Source organism: Nelusetta ayraudi, unplaced genomic scaffold, assembly GCF_046127955.1.
Source record: "Nelusetta ayraudi isolate G7.1 ecotype Tasmania unplaced genomic scaffold, CSIRO-AGI_Nayr_v1 ptg000067l, whole genome shotgun sequence".
Classification (NCBI taxonomy): domain Eukaryota; kingdom Metazoa; phylum Chordata; class Actinopteri; order Tetraodontiformes; family Monacanthidae; genus Nelusetta; species Nelusetta ayraudi.
This window is the reverse complement of record NW_027466117.1, coordinates 150,001-168,696: the sequence shown is the minus strand read 5'-3', so window position 1 is coordinate 168,696 and position 18,696 is coordinate 150,001. Positions and strand designations below refer to the sequence as shown.

At 47.7% G+C, this 18,696-nt stretch overlaps 5 protein-coding genes across 11 annotated transcripts in view; 4 read left to right on the top strand and 1 right to left on the bottom strand.

Annotated features, from left to right (window-relative positions):
• Nucleotides 1–13: 13 nt before the first annotated feature.
• srsf2b (serine and arginine rich splicing factor 2b) lies at nucleotides 14–3,009 on the top strand. Of its 5 annotated transcripts, XR_012928605.1 has the most exons (5): nucleotides 14–791; nucleotides 1,150–1,471; nucleotides 1,599–1,644; nucleotides 1,724–1,796; nucleotides 2,790–3,009. XR_012928605.1 is itself a non-coding variant. In XM_076041469.1 (3 exons), exons 1-2 carry the CDS (start codon nucleotides 385–387, stop codon nucleotides 1,454–1,456), a joined length of 714 nt encoding a protein of 237 aa, XP_075897584.1. In that variant the 5' UTR covers nucleotides 36–384; the 3' UTR covers nucleotides 1,457–1,471; nucleotides 1,724–3,009. The 5 variants fall into 5 exon arrangements, 2 of the variants coding, with proteins under 2 accessions (XP_075897584.1, XP_075897586.1); XR_012928603.1 differs by having other exon boundaries at nucleotides 1,724–3,009; XR_012928604.1 differs by lacking the exon at nucleotides 1,599–1,644 and having other exon boundaries at nucleotides 29–791.
• A 506-nt stretch (nucleotides 3,010–3,515) lies between these two features.
• LOC142898519 (eukaryotic translation initiation factor 1b-like) lies at nucleotides 3,516–5,195 on the top strand. The gene is made up of 4 exons (XM_076041480.1): nucleotides 3,516–3,708; nucleotides 4,298–4,458; nucleotides 4,557–4,658; nucleotides 4,775–5,195. Exons 1-4 carry the CDS (start codon nucleotides 3,678–3,680, stop codon nucleotides 4,817–4,819), a joined length of 339 nt encoding a protein of 112 aa, XP_075897595.1. The 5' UTR covers nucleotides 3,516–3,677; the 3' UTR covers nucleotides 4,820–5,195.
• Nucleotides 5,196–6,167: 972 nt separating this feature from the next.
• LOC142898520 (eukaryotic translation initiation factor 1b-like) lies at nucleotides 6,168–7,895 on the top strand. Its single transcript, XM_076041482.1, has 4 exons — nucleotides 6,168–6,326; nucleotides 6,680–6,840; nucleotides 6,936–7,037; nucleotides 7,465–7,895. The coding sequence occupies exons 1-4, from the start codon at nucleotides 6,296–6,298 to the stop codon at nucleotides 7,507–7,509; spliced, it is 339 nt and encodes a 112-aa protein (XP_075897597.1). The 5' UTR covers nucleotides 6,168–6,295; the 3' UTR covers nucleotides 7,510–7,895.
• Nucleotides 7,896–8,597: 702 nt separating this feature from the next.
• Nucleotides 8,598–10,368, top strand: LOC142898521 (eukaryotic translation initiation factor 1-like). The gene is made up of 4 exons (XM_076041483.1): nucleotides 8,598–8,802; nucleotides 9,459–9,601; nucleotides 9,701–9,802; nucleotides 9,949–10,368. The coding sequence occupies exons 1-4, from the start codon at nucleotides 8,772–8,774 to the stop codon at nucleotides 9,991–9,993; spliced, it is 321 nt and encodes a 106-aa protein (XP_075897598.1). The 5' UTR covers nucleotides 8,598–8,771; the 3' UTR covers nucleotides 9,994–10,368.
• Nucleotides 10,369–13,145: 2,777 nt separating this feature from the next.
• The window catches only part of LOC142898503 (polyserase-2-like), a 7,470-nt gene continuing 1,919 nt past the window's right edge, over nucleotides 13,146–18,696 (bottom strand). The window contains exons 3-11 of one of the 3 annotated variants that reach the window (XM_076041456.1): nucleotides 18,467–18,629; nucleotides 17,417–17,685; nucleotides 16,566–16,711; nucleotides 16,060–16,333; nucleotides 15,819–15,956; nucleotides 15,235–15,406; nucleotides 14,597–14,850; nucleotides 14,139–14,233; nucleotides 13,146–14,031 (exon numbers count right to left, since the gene is read on the bottom strand). In XM_076041456.1, the coding sequence (XP_075897571.1) occupies nucleotides 13,717–14,031; nucleotides 14,139–14,233; nucleotides 14,597–14,850; nucleotides 15,235–15,406; nucleotides 15,819–15,956; nucleotides 16,060–16,333; nucleotides 16,566–16,711; nucleotides 17,417–17,685; nucleotides 18,467–18,629 (1,826 nt within the window). In that variant the 3' untranslated portion in view covers nucleotides 13,146–13,716. Of the gene's footprint in view, nucleotides 14,032–14,138; nucleotides 14,234–14,596; nucleotides 14,851–15,234; nucleotides 15,407–15,818; nucleotides 15,975–16,059; nucleotides 16,334–16,565; nucleotides 16,712–17,416; nucleotides 17,686–18,466; nucleotides 18,630–18,696 lie in introns of all 3 variants that reach the window. The other 2 variants (XM_076041455.1, XM_076041457.1) reach the window with 2 other exon arrangements.

Below are 18,696 nucleotides of genomic sequence, written 5' to 3'. Positions count from 1 at the left end.
AAACGTGTAAAATGCAGCTAATAGCCGTCCAACCGCTTTTATATGCTCATTGTATTCCATCGTCTATTGTGACGCCTTTAAGAACATCAAGTCCACCAGGGGGCGACATTTTGTTCAAGCAACGCACTTGGCATTAGTTTGAATAGTAGAAGAAGTGCGCCTCATTGAGGCAGTTAATGGCGGTTGGCTGCAGTCGGAAGTGTTCTGAAGAAGTCGTGTTTTCCTGATTTTGTCGTCTTCGGCGGGCTACAACCGAGTAAGTTCGACCTAAACTACGTCGTCGTGTTGTTGCACCGACGCAAACGCAAAAGTTTGCCAGCACAGCGCAGAAATCCATAGTTTTTTTGTAGAAAGGCTGCAAGGCCCCACGCACGGTTTGTAGCCATGAGTAGTTACGGTAGGCCTCCGCCAGACGTCGACGGCATGACTTCTCTGAAAGTAGACAACTTGACGTATCGGACGGAGCCCGAGACGCTTAGACGAGTGTTTGAGAAGTACGGTCGCGTCGGGGACGTTTATATTCCCCGGGACCGGTACACCAAGGAAAGCCGCGGTTTCGCCTTCGTCCGCTTCTACGACAAACGCGACGCCGAGGACGCAATGGACGCCATGGATGGCGCGCTGCTCGACGGGCGGGAGCTGCGGGTCCAGATGGCCCGCTACGGCCGACCCCCGGACTCCCACTACGGCGGTGGTGGTGGCGGCGGCGGCGGTGGTGGCGGCGGCGGCGGAGGAGGAGGAGGAAGGCGAGGAGGACACCATAGGAGGTACAGTGGACGGCGGAGCAGGAGGTGTGCTCTCTCTTGAGAACACGTTCAACATGGTCGCTCGAGCTACCTTCCACCTGGGAAAGTTTGATATGCCGAATTTAATGCAAGTTCGTTGTGGTTTCTTTTTTTTTTTTCTGAATTGTTGAGTCATTTTATTGTTGACTTAATCAAAATTTTCCAATAATTTGTAAAATTCAAATTTTCAACATTTCCCTAAAATTCAGATTTTCAACGTTTCCCAGTCATGTATTGTTTCTTGCCATGCCTCGTGAGTTGTCTGCGCTTACACGATGACAAACCTCTTCTGAAGTGCTACTGTGGTCTGAGATGTTCTAATAAGACATTGCAGATGCTCACCTCACACTCTTTGTGTCTCCAGCTATTCCCCCGGCGCAAGAAATAGACGGCGCAGCAGGTCCCGCAGTCGGAGCCGCTCTCGGTCCCGGAGCAGGTCCCGCTACAGCAAGTCCAGGTCCCGGTCCTACTCCAGGTCCAAGTCTCGCTCTCCGAGGACCAAAAAGGCCAAGGCCAAGTCCCCATCTCGTTCCAGGTCACGATCCCGGTCTCGTTCCAGATCTCGCTCTAGGTCTAGAAGCGGGACCCCAGCCTCGAAAAGAGGATCCAGATCAAGATCTAAAAGTCCGCCCAAGTCTGCACCAGAGAATGGAGACGAAGCCCAAGAGTGATCCACGTGATGACATGTAAGCTCAGACAAAGACATTGTTGTTGCTTAATCATATTTTTTAGTCAAATACCCCATACGGGAGGAGTTATTTTAATGTATAAAATGTAATAATCTCCCGCAAACTTTTGCCAATTATTTGGCAGTTATTTTTAAGCTGAGCCACCTGGCGATTGCCTGCTCCTGTTGCAGGTTTGTAAGATGTTGCTTTTGGTTTTGGTGTGTAAATGCCAATTGCTAACGGTGCCGTTCTCCCGTTTTTCTCCGCCAGATTAAGATGACATCACAGCTTTAACAAGTTCAAGACAGGATTAAACACAAACATCAGTCTCCTGCTATAAAAGGTTCTTTTCGTGTTTTCTTTGTTTTTGTAATTTTCTTTTCTTTTTTCGTTCATTTTCCATTCAACGCTTAGGAATGATTTTGTTTCCCACAGAACATTGTGAACTTTTAAATTTACTTTAATGTGATGGCAACTGCTATGACTTAAATTGGTTGCTCATGTTGACGACATTAGATTATTTTTTTTTGTAATTGTTTCAGCTATTGAGGATTTTTTTTTTATAGCGTTAACTGCTTATCTGGTTAACATGGAATCCCAGGAAACAGTTGTAAGCTTTGATTGAAATAATTATCCTTGATATCTATTAGTGAGGGAAAGGTTTCTCTAGTCCTTTATATTTGTTTCACCTTTTGGCAAATTTCGGTTTTTCTCTCTCTTGCTACCACGCGGAAAGACATTTTGTTTGCAGCATAGCGATCCTTCCTTATTAAGTCAGCCTGGCAATAATAATAAAAAAAAACAAAAACTGGGACACGCCACCGTTCTTCTTTCAACTGACCTACACAGAATTATTACTTACTGCAGTTATCCTTTATCGCGGTGACTGAATAACTAAGGCAATCTAAATTCAACTATATTTTTTTACTTTGAATAATCAACGCTCCGTGTTAAGTTCGTGAGATGATCAGCGTTCTCATCTCACAGTGAAATGCCTTCTTTTTAGGTTCACCAAAACGTGATTGTTTTTCTGCCGAGAAACAGTAGCAGCATCATTTTTCAAAAAAAACAACAACTAATTTTTGTCATTTTCATTTGCATTAGCTATTGCAACGCAGATTATTGGATAGCATTGGCAGATTTATTTTTCCCTTGGGAGGCAAAAATCTAAAAAAAGAAAAAAACAAAAAAAACGTGTCAGATCAGTGAGAGGTCCTAAAGGATGACAGGTTGATGTTAGCTCAATAAAATTGTCACATTGTAATTTTAGAATTGTTGTTGTTTTTTTTTTCTTTCTTTCCCTAATCCTACTTGTGTGTTTTCTTTTGTGCACTAGGCGCAGTCGCATAGCTGTTGAGTATTGCTGGTTAGCTGTTGAGGTGCAGGGATGTGTCCAGTAATCTCCAGAATGCTCCTGTGCTTACCAGTGGTGTGGCTGCCTCAGTCTCACCTCCTTTTTGTGCTCAATTTATTTTTTTTTTGGTTCTTTTTCCATGTTGTTATAGATTAAAAGAGTAACAACTCTACCATTAAAGATTTTGCTGTTTTGAATAAAATGGCCTGTGTTTTTGTGGTTTTTCTTTAAAAAAAAAAAATAAAAAAGTTAGATAAAAAATCTTCACTTCACTGTGATAAACATTAAACTCTAAAATGTCTTGCCAGATAATGGGGACAGTGGCCATGAGACTGCAGACTAGCTGATGGCTTTCATATATAAAGTCGCCACAGGTTCAAAGTGGCATGTTGCCTATTTTTACTTTTCCTATACAACCTGCAGTTATTATAGCAGAATTTAACATGTGTTTTGTACCATTTAAAGATAACACTCGAGCTAGCAGTCATTGCTGGCTCTATAATCTCGCTCTAATTTTTTTTTTTTTTTATTATTTATTTATTTTTAATATGAAAACATGTTTCATTTCATTGATAGTCGCGTGAACACGCATTGTCTCGCCGTATTACTTTCACTGGTTTTTGGCGGGCGGAGCTTCGCCTCTGCTTTCACCGGGCTGGTGGGCGGGGCGGAGCGGCAGGCCCGTCCCTCCTCGGTCGGTGTTGACGAACTCCATTTTGAGAGCTGCAGAGAGCCGCACTGACGAGCGTCTGTCCCGGCACCAGGCAAAAGCCCGTTCGCTCAGCGTGACTCCCAGCGATTCAGTTCCACGTCAGCCGACGAACTGCGCGCGAACCAAGTCATCTACGGAAGGAAAGCAAATATTATCGTATGTCCCGTATCGAGAACCTCAAAACCTATGGTAGGTGTTTTATGATGCGCGGTGTCGGGGGGGGGGGGCGAGCCGAGCCGAGCCGATGGATGCTGATGCTGATGCTGATGCTCGACTTCCGTTGTATCGCGCAGGTCGTTTACCTCGCGCCGCTTTTATCATTGCAGCGACCGTGATTCTGCGTTGACCTCGTTTTAATGAGCGTTGTCATTTTTGTTCCGTTATTATAATAATAATTATTATTATTATTATTATTATTTTAACCCCCGACCCGTTAGGTGACCCGTTAGCCGGTGCCCGTTCAGCCTGAAGTCGACTGACTGCAGCGCATTTAGGCTAGGATGGACTCGCGCGCGCTGGTGTTGCAGCGTTTGCCCGCAAGCGAAATTAAGAGTGTAGTTGTCGCGGGTGACACGTTTGACTCTGGCCCCGTGCAAACTCTGTCTGCAATATATGACCCCTCCAAATTGATGCTCCCAGATGGCAACACGGCAACGATCTAAGAGTCGAACCGCTGCAACGTCTTTGGTTTCTGACGAGGAGGGGGGTCACAGAGGTCAACAAAGGCAGAAGAAGAAGAAAAAAAAAAAAGTATCTTAACCTTTACTTCCCACTTCAGACCCCTTTGCTGATGCACAAAAGGGCGATGACCGCCTCCCAGGTGGTGACGACTACATCCACATAAGAATCCAGCAGCGGAACGGCAGGAAGACCCTCACCACTGTCCAGGGCATCGCCGCCGTCTATGACAAGAAGAAACTAGTCAGGGCTTTCAAAAAGGTTTGTTTTCGCTCCCGAGTCCGTTTTGCCCTTTTGCTCAGCGAGCCTGCGTGTCGCCGCTGTGACCAACCGCTGCTCTGTTCTCCCGCCTCCGACAGGAGTTTGCGTGTAATGGGACGGTGGTCGAGCACCCGGAGTATGGTGAAGTGATCCAGCTTCAGGGGGACCAGCGTGGCAATATCTGCAAGTTTATCAAGGATGTGAGTCTGCCCGAGGGACAGTGTTTGTGCTGTACAAGCAAGTGCTGGCCAATATGTTGTTGTTTCAGGCTCTGGAGATAAAAGTTTAATTGCGTCTTCTTTCGTGTGTGTTCCAGTGTAAGTTGGCCAGGGAGGAGCAGCTCAAAGTGCACGGCTTCTAGATGGTGCTGCCGCCACCAGCGGCACTCTCTTCCTCCCCTCCTCCGATGTGCTGCCGTTGCCCTTCCTCTCCGACTCTGCAGCCCCACCAGCTCCGAGCAGCTTACTCGTGAATTACCTCCGACAGACATGGGACTTTGTAAAACCAAGGCTCCCTCTAGAAACACCAGGGGGCAGACTAGTTCCCATCAAGAGATGCCAGTGCAGCTCCACACATCAGGAAGAATCGACCCCAACACATCCTCCCCCCTTCGCCCATTGTCGAGTTCCTTTTAAAGTCTTTCGTGTTTTTTGGTTCCTGTGCCGCATTTAGGTGGCACCGTTTTGTGTAACTTTTTTGTTTTGTACGATTTCAATAAAATGAGTGTCCATACGTTGCAGCGGTGTCGTCTCGGATTCTCAATTAACCACGGAAAGAGGTTCTCCGTTGTTGGATTCTCTGCAGCCTGTGATGGATGTGGTAACGGTTGCAGATTGGGATCAGAACCAATGAGCCAGATGAGCAGAAAGACACGCAGGTGGATTGCTGTCGGGAAGGATGTACACTACCAGCCAAAAGTTCGGACAAACCTTCTAATGCAATTTTATTTATTTATTTATTTTTTATCTTTACGACTTTCTACACAGCAGATATATGCTGAAGACATCAAATATAGGAGCAGGACATACAGTATATAATTATGCAGCAAAGGAGAACTAAATATGCTTTTTATGATACCAGTGAGAAACTGAGTCTACTTACTGTTTGACAAGGCAAAAGTAACAAAAAACAAAAAACAATTGAGCAAACAGTGCCAGGTGGATACAGTTTGTTGATCTCCTGCACTGATGGCTGGGTTGAAGCTGTTGGGACCAGCGATGGTCCTCCGACTCATCAAACTGCTGGGATCCCTATTAAACCTGCAGTCATTTGAATTTTTCATTTCTGGTGAGTTTGGATTGTATCATGATTTGCAAATGTACCGGCGACGACAAGTGGGAATCACATCAGTCTACTGCCACCATTTAAAGTGTCACAGTACAAAATATGAGGTCAGAGAACCTAGGGGTCCAACCAGATATGCCTGGCGAGAAACGTGGTCGTTAACATGAGCTTGTTTGTGTGTGTATTTTTAGCATCAACCATGCCAGTTGAAGTCCTGCTGGAGAAACTGTGTCATGGAAGAGAGCCATTATTGAACTGTGCCAACGCCTCACTGACCTGTCACTAGATAGGAGATACGTATTCCAGCCAGTGCGCAGGTCTGCAAGCCTCTCAGCAGTTCACATTCTGACTTTAATCTCAGAGTTGGGAGTGGGACTATAAAAGCTTTGATGTAGGTCGTCTTTCCCCTCCGTGAGAGAGACTTTAAAGCAGGATTAAATCTCACCCACAGACTAGTCCACCTAGTCGAACTCCCCACCTGACCTCAACCACTTAGTTGACCGACTGCTTGTCGACCAAAGTTACCAAACAGAAGTGAACGGAACTGTGTCGCATGTCCGGTATCCAGAACCTCAAAACCTTTGGTAGGACTTTGGTGGAACCATGTTAGAAGGTCTGGGAGGGCCAAGCTTTGTGCCAACTAGTGATGTTGTAGACAACGACGCTACCAGACTCTTTTAAGACTTCTAAAATCGACCCACATACCAGTGAAATTAACTCAAAGATTGATCATTTTACCTCGTCGGTGCTTCTTGTCCACATATCTTGTGCTGTAATACCGATGTACCTACGTAGCTCATTAACCACAAAACACTTTCAAAAGACACTTTTGTTGACTGCATGCGAGAGCCAAATACAAAGCGATGACTTTGGAAAAGGCTGGGAAATATTTTCTAACAGGATTTGTCTTTGCTGTCAACCACTGCCTCACTTTCAGACCCCTTTGCTGATGCAAACAAGGGTGATGACTGCCTCCCAGGTGGTGACGACTACATCCACATAAGAATCCAGCAGCGCAACGGCAGGAAGACCCTCACCACTGTCCAGGGCATCGCCGCCAACTACGACAAGAGGAAACTCGTCAGGGCTTTCAAGAGGGTACACGGTCGCCGGACCTCGCCGCGAGCAGTGCTTTGTTCTGGTGTTCGGCTCTGCTTTCGTCAACCACTGAATTGCTCTCCCGCCTCCGACAGGAGTTTGCTTGTAATGGGACGGTGGTGGAGCACCCGGAGTATGGTGAAGTGATTCAGCTCCAGGGAGACCAGCGCGGGAATATCTGCAAGTTTATCAAGAAGGTCCTTTTTTTTTTATTTTTTTTTTTTTATGTGCGTCAACATCAATCCAGTGTACACTAACAGTCAAAGGTTTATACACAGACTCCTGATGTCATGGTTTTTCAGGACTATTGACATTGCGGATTGTCATGGAATGTGTATTCAACAAAAAAGTGTGAAATAACTTCAACAAGTTTTCTATTGTAGATGATCTAGAATAGCCACCCTTTATATGAAATATATGTAACATGATATATTTAGGTATTTAACATTAATCTACATATATCGGTCATATATTTGATGTCTTCAGCGTGTATCTACAGCGTAGGAAGTAGTCGAGATAAAGAAGAAACAGCGGTGTCCAAACTGTTGACTGCTGGTGTAAGCACCACGTGTTTCACTCAGTGTCTGTACATTTCCAGCTGACCGCCTGCACTCTTTCCTCTAGATCAAACTGGCCAGGGAGGAACAGCTCAAAGTGCACGGCTTCTAGATGCTCGTGCCACCGCTCGTCTCGTCCTCCCACCCTCTGATGTGCTGCCGGCGCCCGTCGTCTTTCGGTCCCGACGCCTGCCACTTACAACTTGCCGCTCCTCTGAGACTTTGTTTGACGCGGGTGGCGGCTCCTCCTCCTCCTCCTCCTCCTCCTCCTCACACCACCGGAGCTTCTGCACACAGGCAGAGACGAAACTGCGGCTCAGCACCACTTCAGGAATGATCACCGTCGTCTACGCATCTCCTCGCACTCCTTTCTTTTCAGGGGGGGGGGGGCCCTCAGGTTTCCGTGTCACGTTAATTTGACGCTATTTCATTCCACTGTTTTGTTTGGGACAGTTTCAATAAAGCAATAGTGGTTGAGAATTTGTTGGAGTTGTGGGTGTGGTGGGAAGCGTGACAGATTTGATAACGTTCAAGTCGAGTGCACCTAAGCAACGTTGTGGCGCAGTCGGGTCATCGGGAGCCGGTCTTGGGTCTTGGCACGACGGCCAGCGCTCCCTCTCTTTACGATTCCCCGTTGAGATTGTCAAGGAGATTTTGAAAACTTGCAAAGTGGCACTCAGAAATAAAACCTCTGTAAATCTATTTAGATATTTCTTTTTCAATGGTTTATCTTTGAAGGTCTCCCCCAGTTCCCAGTTCTGTATCAGACTACAAAATCAGGTTGATGCATTTAATTTGGTTATAAAATAAACTGTTTCACCAAAGCTTTTAGCACGACCTTTGACATTAGCAGTTGTTAAAAAAAACAAAAAACAAGACATATTGTTTATGAAATAAACTACATGAGACAAACGTTGGGCAAAGAGAAGTAAAACCCTCATCAGCTCAACGTTGCGCCTGAAATGTCTTAAATAATTCATCTTAATTTACAATTATATTATTTGCCGCTGCCATTTGTTGTCCTTTTAAACCATGCGGATGTCAGAAATTGTTGCCAAGCAAAGTTGAACCAAGATGATGTCAACTTTCCGGTAAAGTAGAGAAACAACAGGGCGTGGCCTTCGATTACCTCACGCCGAGCGTCACCGAGGCAGTGACGTCGACAGGGGCGAACCTATAAAAACCCCTGTTCGCGCACAACGTGACGGACTTCATCTCCTTTTTTTTACGCGACCTTAAACGCAGCATCGAGCGAGCGGCGCCCGGTAATCAGCTGAAAGCTCGACACACGACTTGACCACAATCTCACCGTCAGCCGACGAACCGCCAACTGCTAACCAAGTTACTACGGAGAAAGAAAGCCAATCTTATCGTATGTCCGGTATCGAGAACTTCACCACTTTGGGTAAGTCCCCATCCCCCCCCTTTTTTTTTAAATCGAACTCCTCCACGAGACAGGGTGGGGGAAGGGCGACTGTTAGCATAGCTATGCTAGCAAGGATTTATTCGGAGATCCGTTAGCCGTTTTTAAAAATAAAAAATAAAAATATATATGTTGCCTCGATGGCGTTGCATTTTAACATTTCAAATAAAATGTCAAGCAAAAATGTCGATATTTGTCGTTGATGGCATGTTTAGATTTGTCAAACTGCGATCTGCGATTCCCCTCCCCCCCCCCCTTTTTTTTTGTTCGAAGAATCGCCTGGTGCGCACAGGACATCTAGGCCGCAGCTAGGCCTCGACATGGCTTTACTACTCTACGAATAATTTGATTTATATTTTGACTTCGATAACTCGATTCAGAGTCCGAATTATCTTAATGACAGTTATTATACATAGTTGGAAGTTGCGCGTACTTCCTCTGCTTCGTCGCGTTCGTCCTGGAGATAGTGCCGTGTCATGGCTCGTTGGTTTAGCCTAGCCTGTGGGCTGGTTAGCCTAGCCTAGCCTGCTAAACACGGAGACGTTGTCCGTCGCTTCTTGGACGATCTATTAAGAGTCAACACGCACTTGAAAGTCACTCAAGAGTTGTTGTTTTTTTCCCTTTTGTCTCCTCTTCAGACCCCTTTGCTGATGCAAGAAAGGGTGATGGTGACTACATCCACATAAGAATCCAACAGCGGAACGGCAGGAAGACCCTCACCACTGTCCAGGGCATCGCTGATGACTATGATAAGAAGAAACTAGTCAAGGCTTTCAAAAAGGTTTGTTTTCACTTTGAGTTTGTTTAGCCTTTTGCTAAATGAGCCTGCGTGTCACGGCTTTGATCAACTAATTTTGTGGCCTTCTCCCTCTTCCAACAGGAGTTTGCTTGTAATGGGACGGTGGTCGAGCACCCGGAGTATGGTGAAGTGATCCAGCTTCAGGGTGACCAGCGTACAAACATCAGCAAGTTTATCGTGAAGGTAAGTTGTTGTTTTTTGCCTCTTCCTTCCTACCCCCCAGGCCTTATCTGTAGGCCAGCTACATGAGCTCAACAGTGTTGTTTTTTTTCTGTTTCTGTTTATGACGTGGCCAGAGGTCATTAATATGTGTTCATGTTTGTTTCCAGTATCAGCTGGCCAGGGAGGAGCAGCTGAAGATGCACGGCTTCTAGATGGTGCTGCTGCTAACAGCGGCACTGTCTTCCTCCTCCTGCTCTCCGATGTGCTGCGGTTGCCCCTCCTCCACTCTACAGCTCCTGCTGCCCCCACAGCTCCGAACAGCTAACACGTGAATTACCTCTGACAGACATGGGACTTTGTAAAACCAAGGCTCCCCCTAGAAACACCAGGGGGCAGACTAGTTCCCATAAAGAGATGCCACTGCAACTCCACACATCAGGAATAATCGACCGCCACATATCCCCCTCCCTTAACTCACTGTCTGTTTCCTTTTTTTAATTTTGTTGTTTTTAGTTTTTTGTGCACAATTTTGGCGCTTGTGTAGGTTTTTGTTTTTTACTATTTCAATAAAACCATGAGTGTCCATATGTTGCAGTGGAATTTGTGTGATAAATGATCTGTTGTCGCTGACTAAATGAACAGCAACATCTTCTGCCTTATTCCTGCATTAATTCCAAGCTCATCCCACTTTGTACCGAGTGGGTTGTAAGGCACTTAAACAAGGCACACAAATGTTTTGGTTTTTTCTTTGTTCTTAGAGGTAATGGGTTTTGTCCCCTGTGGGCAGTTTGTTTAAAGCATAATCAATCAAGGTTGCTACACTCTGGTTCACACCACAATCAAACAACAAAACCAAGGTCTCCGTACATTTTTAACCCGTCTTTCATTATCAAACAATTTACCAGTTTTGTAAATATTTGGTATCTTAAGAGAAATCTTATTTGGTTTCAGTAAAGATGATAATATTGAGTCACTTTCTGGGACACAACATAGAACAGATCGGAGGTTTCAGCTGACGACACGCTTTTGCTAAATGTCACAAGTGACGCTTAAAGATTGCGACAGTTTAGAGGCTGCAGCAATAAAAGGTTTCTTTCTAGTAGTCCTCATCGTCCAACCGACCGTCCACTGTTTAGCAATAACCCGTTACTTAAGTGTTGGCTTGACATCGGCTTTGTTTTGACGCTATTTCTCGTTTATTCAAGTTATTGTACCGCCGAGCTGGGTGTTGTTTTGCCCTTTTTTGAAATATGTCCCTACGAGACACCCGTCCGATTCCATGGCAACGCGGGCACCGCCGTCGCGCATCCCGATTGGAACACTCGGATGCCGAGAAAAACGACACGTTTGCTGGTATTTGTAGAGTCAACATCCGCCTCTGTCGTCTTCCTTTGAACGTCTCTCCTCCTGTGTCTGAGGGCAACATTCCGTCGGCAGCATTGTGTTTTCAACGCGGGCGGGACCCCAGAGCTAACTAGCTGCTAGCGGCTAACTAGCTGCTGCTGGTGGGGGAGTCTGATGACTTTTCTGGTACAAGAGGAATGAAACGGAGACGACGGGAGCGATGGAAGTAAGCAGAACTGAAATGTAAAAGAGTCGTAATAAAAATGATTTGGTCAGTTCTGCACTACAAGGAGCCGTTTGCCCGCTTCCCCAGGGGTTGCCTGTTTGGGGCTTCGCCATCCCCCTTCCCGCGGTGCTGCTGATCACTCTGGCCCTCTACGTGCTCGTCCTGGGACTCGGTCTGTGGATCCGTTTGTGCCTGAAGGTTGGTTGGTTGCTTGTTGCTTGCTTGTTGCTTGCTTGGTGCCTGTTGGCACTGGCAGTCAGAAGTAGAAGATATATTAATATTTATACGTAAGACAGTTTGGTGCCAAGAGACATGAGAAATAAGATCTGATGAATGTTTTAACATTTTTATTTTAGAGGAGGAGACGCAATTAATAAGTAAGATGAAAATAGATATTATTCATGTTATTTGTATGTTTCTGTATGTATGTGTGATAAACCCCCCCTGCAATTTTTCTTGTAACTTATGAGTATGGAGTGTTTGAATGTCTTTATTTGGCACCTGTGTGCACGTTGACTTCTCCACTACTTTCAAAGTATCATTTGTGGGGGTGTTCTCCTTAAACTGGCACTTTTTTCCCCCCTACTTTCTGATGGGATTTTCTCAGGTTGCAGGAGTTGGCGAGTGATGCTGACTGACCGTGTTGTTTTTCTCCCTAAAGGACCGCTGCTCGGCCCAGTGCAGCGGCTGCTGCCCTGATGTCTCCATGTTTGAGCAGTGCTTCAGACTGGGCCAGCTGTGTGACTGTGAGCTGCCCAGCGGGCGCTCCTGCTGGCCGCAGTCCTGCTCTCCTCCGTCTGTAAGTACCTGCAGCGCCTGCAGCACCCACCAAGCGAGATGTGCACGGTTGACTGAAGCCTGCAGCAGATGTTTGTCTTGTATTCTTGTGTATTCTGAAGAGACCTAAGCCTTGATTGAATGCAACATTGACCATTGCTTGAAGATGTAAAACATATTTGCGTTGGAAATGCCGAACCAGTCGTTACCGACTTCACACTCTGACAGGTTTACTGCAGGGCTCAGACAGACAGTGTCTGTCTGTCTGTCTGTCTGTCTGTCTGTCAGTGTGCGACAGCGTCATATAATGCGTCGTCACAAAGGCTTATAAGTGGAGTTGCTTTGCAGACTTTGGTGGAGCTGTTGATGTTGGAACTTGTCGAGCAGGGAGGCAGAGGCGTCGCTCTGCAGCAGCGTTCACTTCTGGACTGTGTTTGACAATCCATGTTTGTGTTTTGACCTCCCTGCTTTGTGCTTTTGTTTTGTGTTTCTCTTGTTTTCTTGCAGTGCATTAAGTGCGACTGTGCCTGCACCTGCCAGCCACCAGAGTGCGACTCCTGCAACTGTCTTTGCTTCGAGATCAGAATCAGATAGAGGGGGGGAGGCTTCTTCCAAGTGCTTCTTCAATTTTTTATCTGAACATTTTGTGTTTGTTTATGCTTTTGAGGTGGGAAAAAAAACCCACTGGCTTCTTCTGCAGTTAACAGAAAGGTTTTGTTACTGCCAGCAGGTGGCGCCCTCCGTTGTGTCATTCAAATTCAAAGCTTGTATTTGGACTGCGTGTCAAAGCCATGCGGAGATCAGGGGAAGAAAGTGCCTTTTTATTCACAGCAGTACACTGACGTTTGTTTGAACGTTCAATTATGTGTTTCATCCATTGGTGTGTGTGTGTGTGTGTGTGTGTGTGTGTGTGTGTGTGTGTGTGTGTGTGTGTGTGTGTGTGTGTGTGTGTGTGTGTGTGTGTGTGATTTTACTCCAAATCATTGATGAAAATAAAAAAAACACAAACAAACACACTGTTTTCTATACACATTTTATTTTTTGATATTTCTATATATTTATATTATTGTTCTTTTTTTAAATTTTTTTTTTAAATTAAATCAGAACAGACGCATTGACGTCATTAGTTCAACCTGAGAGAAAACCAGTCTGCTGCTTTCAAAAGCAGATCATTCAAACAGACACAGGAATCTTCAGCTGTAAAAATGAGCTCAAGTCAAACAAAGAAGTTTTGATTAAAACCACATTCACATTTAAAAATGAACCAATTTCAGTGCAAATACTTAAAAAAAAAGAAAAAAGAAAACAAAGAAAATGCACACATTGCATGGCATTTGTTCAGTGTAGCTTTAAGATCCTTCATTTCTCACTGCCCGGGTGGGTTGTTAAAGCTATTTTCCTAAACAGTGACATGACCTTCAAACTATGACTCGCCCCGAGACGCTTCACTTATTCTGAGTCTGTCATTCCCAGCTTGAGGCTCAGGCACCGTGGCTAAGCTCCGCCCACCACGCTCCTCGTTTACTTACATTCATCTGTCTCTGTGACGTCATGTAAATGCTCGTAAAAAGGAAGAAGAAAAAACTTTTTACGAGCAGAGGAGAAGGGCGCCGGCAGCGAAGACGAGGAGGTGAAAGAGGAAGGAGACGGGTCCGGCGGTGCTGCCGCTGCTGGATGTAGTGGTGCTGTTGGTGCTGTTGGTGCTGTTGGACCTGGGCGACAAGAAGGTCCCCACGGTGGTCTTCAGGAATGCCCCATACTCGTTCAATCTGACAAAGGCCACCACTGATTCTGATCTCCACCGCCGGCTGGAGGTGGAGGAGGAGGGGTTTCCACCAGACAACACGGCCGCCTGGAACCAGGCGCCGTCCACCATGCACATCAGCGGGCCTCCGGAGTCACCCTGAGCAAAAAAAACAAAAACAGAAAAGAAATGGAAAAACTGAAGCCGCCTCAGGTCATCCGCGGGTGGCGCCGTACGGCCGGATCAAGCCTGTTCCAGTCGCTCACCTGCTCCAGCGTGAACCCCGACGTGCAGATGTAGTCGTCCGTCACGTTCCCGCAGTTCACCACCGTGGTCTGGCGCTCCTGCAGGCCTTGTTGCTCTGACGTGGGCAAAAATAATTCAGAAAATTAAAAAAAAAACAACGAAACGGCGGTGCAGCGGTCTCTCGACAAGAAGGCTGTGGGTTCGGCTCCGGGCCTGGGATCTTTCTGTTGCCAGCCGCGGTGTTTTTTTTTTTTGAAGTTGTGGCGCTGCCCACAGTCACTATCGAGCAAACGCAACTCTTAGCGGAGATGATTAGGAAGTGAGACGACTCACCCTTTGCCTCTCAGCTCCAGAAAAAACAAGCCCGATGGCCGAACCAGCGAGTAGCCGACGATTAAATCTGAGTCATTTCCCCATGGATCTTTGTCAACTAATTGTTGCACGCATAACGGCGCCCCCTAGAGGCGACGGAACTCACCTCCCCCTCGTCCGGCGCTCCAGCCAGCCACCCAGCAGGTGGAGTTGAGGGCAAAGGTCACGCCGTTGTCCATGCAGATGGGCTGGATGTAGTTGTTGAGCGTGGGCCGGCTCTGCAGCAGCAGCACCGCCACGTTGGTGGAGGTCACGTTGCTCAGTGTGATGTTGGTCACGTTCAGCCTCACCTCGAAGGCGTTGGCGCCGTTCTGGCTCAGGCGCCCCAGGACCACGGTCCAGTCGGACGCCACGGGGGTGCTGGAGGGAAAGAGGACGAGTCAGATTTAGCAACGCCAGCGCACTCGGGAGACTCTGTGGCTCAGCAACGCCCCCTACGTGGTCCTCACTACAGTGTAGGTCAAGCAAATGTCAAAATAAAAGTACATTCAAATGTAATGCCAAAATAAGAGCTTATTCAAACATGTGCCTTAAAAGCAGCACACCCCCGCCTAGCTTTGAGTCTCACCCAGTGGTCAGCCGTGGTACTGCAGCTAAACGGAAGAAGCATTTTCAGGATGACAGGCCTCAAACTTAATCCTCAAATACGCCTGCGGCTAGAAAGAAAGAATGCCATGCAGCCTTTAAAGACGATCGCTACCCTTGCTAGCTTTCTGAGTGAAGGTGTGAAAGTGGCGCCCCCACCTGGAGAAGCAGTCTGCGTTGCTCAGGACGTGGTCCTCCGACACCAGCGTGCCACCGCACACGTGGCTGCCATTCTTCTGGAGGCTGGCCATCCATGGCCACATGCCGGCACTGCTCACCGAGTCTCCGCCTGCCAACCGCGTGTTCAGCGGTGCGCTGCCACAGACCACAGCTGGGGGGCGGCGGGGCAGAGTCAACAAATACAAGCAGTAATATATGGAAGCACATTACATTCACTGGACCAAAAAAAAATGTGGGCATCTTATCTTGTACTTACGAGATCACGATCTCATAATTACGGGAAAAGAAGCCGTCATATTGAGAAAAGGAAATGCAAGGATTTCCCAGCGTCTCAAACCGAGAAGGAAACTATAGCAGGATGACTGTGATAGCGCCATCATTGCCCACTGATTAGAAAAGATTTACAGATGTTTACTTTTTCTTTATTTTATCTCAGAATTACGAGATCTTTTCCAATAATTACGAGATCCAGATCTCTTCATTACGAGATTAGGTGCGTACATTTTTTGTTGTTGAGTGAATGCAATGCGCTTCCGTAGTAATAAAGGCATGCAGTAAAATACCAGTTATCGGAATTTGGGTGGTCGGTGCCTCAGTGGCAGCCGTTGGCAGAGGGGTTTGGGTGGTCGGTGCCTCAGTGGCAGCCATCGGAGAAGGGGGTGGTGAGGAAGTTGAACCAGTATTAAATGCTATAGATGTGAGTGTATTCAATGAGTGATCTGTAAACAAGAGTTCAATGATGTAATTACGTGTAATCCAGTGAATGCAACGCACTTCCGTCTTAATAAGAGTGAAGCGGTGAAGTACCAGCCGTCGGAGTCTGGGTGGTCGGTGCCTCGGTGACCGGCGGCAGACCGTCGCAGGTGACGCTGAGGTCAGCGTCGGTACCGGAGGAAGTGAAGGTGACGAAGCCCGGCTGGTCGCCGACGGTCTGGCTGTTGATCCAGGTCTGGTAGCGTGACACTCGGGTGTAGACTCCCGGGAATTTGGGCAAGGCACAACCGCGGCCGAAACTCACGACGCCTCCCTGGGTCCAGACGTCGTTCTGCTTGCTGACCAGCGGTCCGCCTGAATCTCCCTAAGATGAGAGGGTCAGGGGGTCACACGGACAGACAGAGTGCGATTACATCACACTGGAGAAAACCAAATTGTTGCCTTTAGTCCGAATATGAACGGACAACTGAAGCGCATGTAAACGCGTTGGTCCGACTAAGATCGGAGTTTGAGGACTCCGATTGAGACACCCAGATAATGCGACTGGAATTGGAATTGGACGCTTGGGGGTTTGGAGGTCATGTGACATGGTTCACCTGGCAGGAGTCCCTCCCTCCGGTTCGCACTCCGGCGCAGATCATGTTGTCGGTGATTTGCCCGACGCCGTAGTCACAGTTGCACTGCCTGTTGCCGATGATGGGCACCTCCACCTCCATCAGCTCCTCCGGGGGCGGAAGGGGCACTGGTGGTGGGGTGGGTGGGATCAAGGCGGGGTGGGGGGGGGGGTGAAGACATTCAAAAAGAAAAAAAATAGAGAGTCCTTAGGGTTACCGCCACGCTCACCACGTGGAACAGAGGCAGCACAGGGGTCAGCCCCTCACTTAGATCCCCTCTTTATTCTCTCTTTTGCTCCCTGTCCGTCAAATCTGTCAGCCATTATAACAACAATAATGGATTGCATTTATATAGCGCTTTTCAAGACACCCAAAGTGCTTCACATGGAACCCATGATTCATTCACACCACTTTCACACTGGTGGTGGTGGGACGCTCCATCTGTAGCAACAGCTGCCCTGGGCCACACTGACGGAAGCCTGGCAGCCAATCAAAGGGCTCCTCCGACCACCAGCCAGCCACCCAACATCCACTCACATTCGTACAAGGCTGCTGGGTAAATGTCTTGCCCAAGGACACAGCGACAGCCTGGAATGGAGCGGGAGTTGAACCGCCAAGCTTTTGGCCATTGGACAACCCGCTCTACCTCCTGAGCTACAGTCGCCCCGAGTCATGAGAGAGGGCATGGCATTGGTCCGAGCTCACCTGACCCTAACCCTAAGCTTAACCCTAATGGGAGGTCGGACCAATGCAGGTCGGACTACTGGGCAGTACCCAGTCCTAAAGACTAGCATAAAGACATTCAGACACATTTCTGCTTGTTCTGGACCCACCTCCTGATCCAATCGTCCCCCAGCCGGTGACCCAGGAGTCGGTGCCGTTGTGGAAGGTGCTGTCGGTGGCCGCCAGACACACCGGCAGGATGAAGTTGGTGAAGGTGACGGGCGACGAGAGCTTCAGCAGGCTGATGTCGTTGTCCGAGGTTGAGGCGTCGTACTCGGGATGGTTGATGATCTGCATCACCGAGCGACTCACCTCGTTGGCGTTGGTGCCCTGTTGCTGCTGGCGGCCCAGGAACAGCGTCACGTCACTGGCGCCCACCCTGGGCGACACACAGGAAACACAAGCCAACCCCTGGTGACTCGCCGGTGGCTTGGTTCTCACCGCCAAGTAACCAAGTACAGGTCTGTACTTGACTCGACTGGGGTTTTTACTTTGACTCCCTGCATTTGTACACAAGTATCTGCACTTTATGCTCCTCCTGGTTACTTTTGTGTTTCAAAGCTCAAAGTCATTCACTGGTTTATTCTGGTTGTCAACCCTGCAGGTGTGGTTGAATATAAGAGTGGATGGTATTTCAGAGACAGGAGATTATTTCAGAGGACTTCGGCTTAGGGGTCAAAGTTCGGATTGAAAAAAAGCTATGAGTATTAAAAAACAGCAAAGCTGTTGAAAATGACCCAGATGCTCACTCTGACCTCTGACCCCTGATCAGTTCAGTTCAGATTATTCTGTCACTTTTTTCTTCAGTACATTTCAGAAGCTGTACTTTCTGACATGGACTTTCTTGAATAAAGGAGTGGAATCAGGACTTTTACTTTAACTACGCACATTCTGTTCTTTTCTCAAGTACAGAACGCGGATACTTTTTATTCACCTCTGGCCAGCGGCCAGTTGTGGGTGCGGACCTGATTGGAATTTTTCTTTTCTTTTTCAACACGCCTGTAACGGCTCCATGGAGTTCCTTTAATGGAACCATCGCAGACACGTGAGTGGGAACTGGAGGTGATTTCATTGTCTCATTTTCCACGCGTCCTGTTTGGGAAACCTTGCGCAGCTTCTTCCTGGTTCCCTGCTCTGAAAAGAACAGGTGTGCCGCTCACCTCTGGAAGCAGTGGGCGGCCGACACCACCCACTGGCTGCTGATCAGCGAGCCTCCACAGAAGTGTCGGCCAGAAAAGTGCGCGCTGACCTGCCAGGGCCAGCTGCCCAGCGGCGCCACCTGGCCGCCCACGATGCGGGGGTTGAGCGGAGGCTTGCCGCACACTGGGCGAGGGAGAGAGAGGGAAAGAGAGAGAGAGAGAGAGAGAGCAGAGTGAGGGACACCTTCACC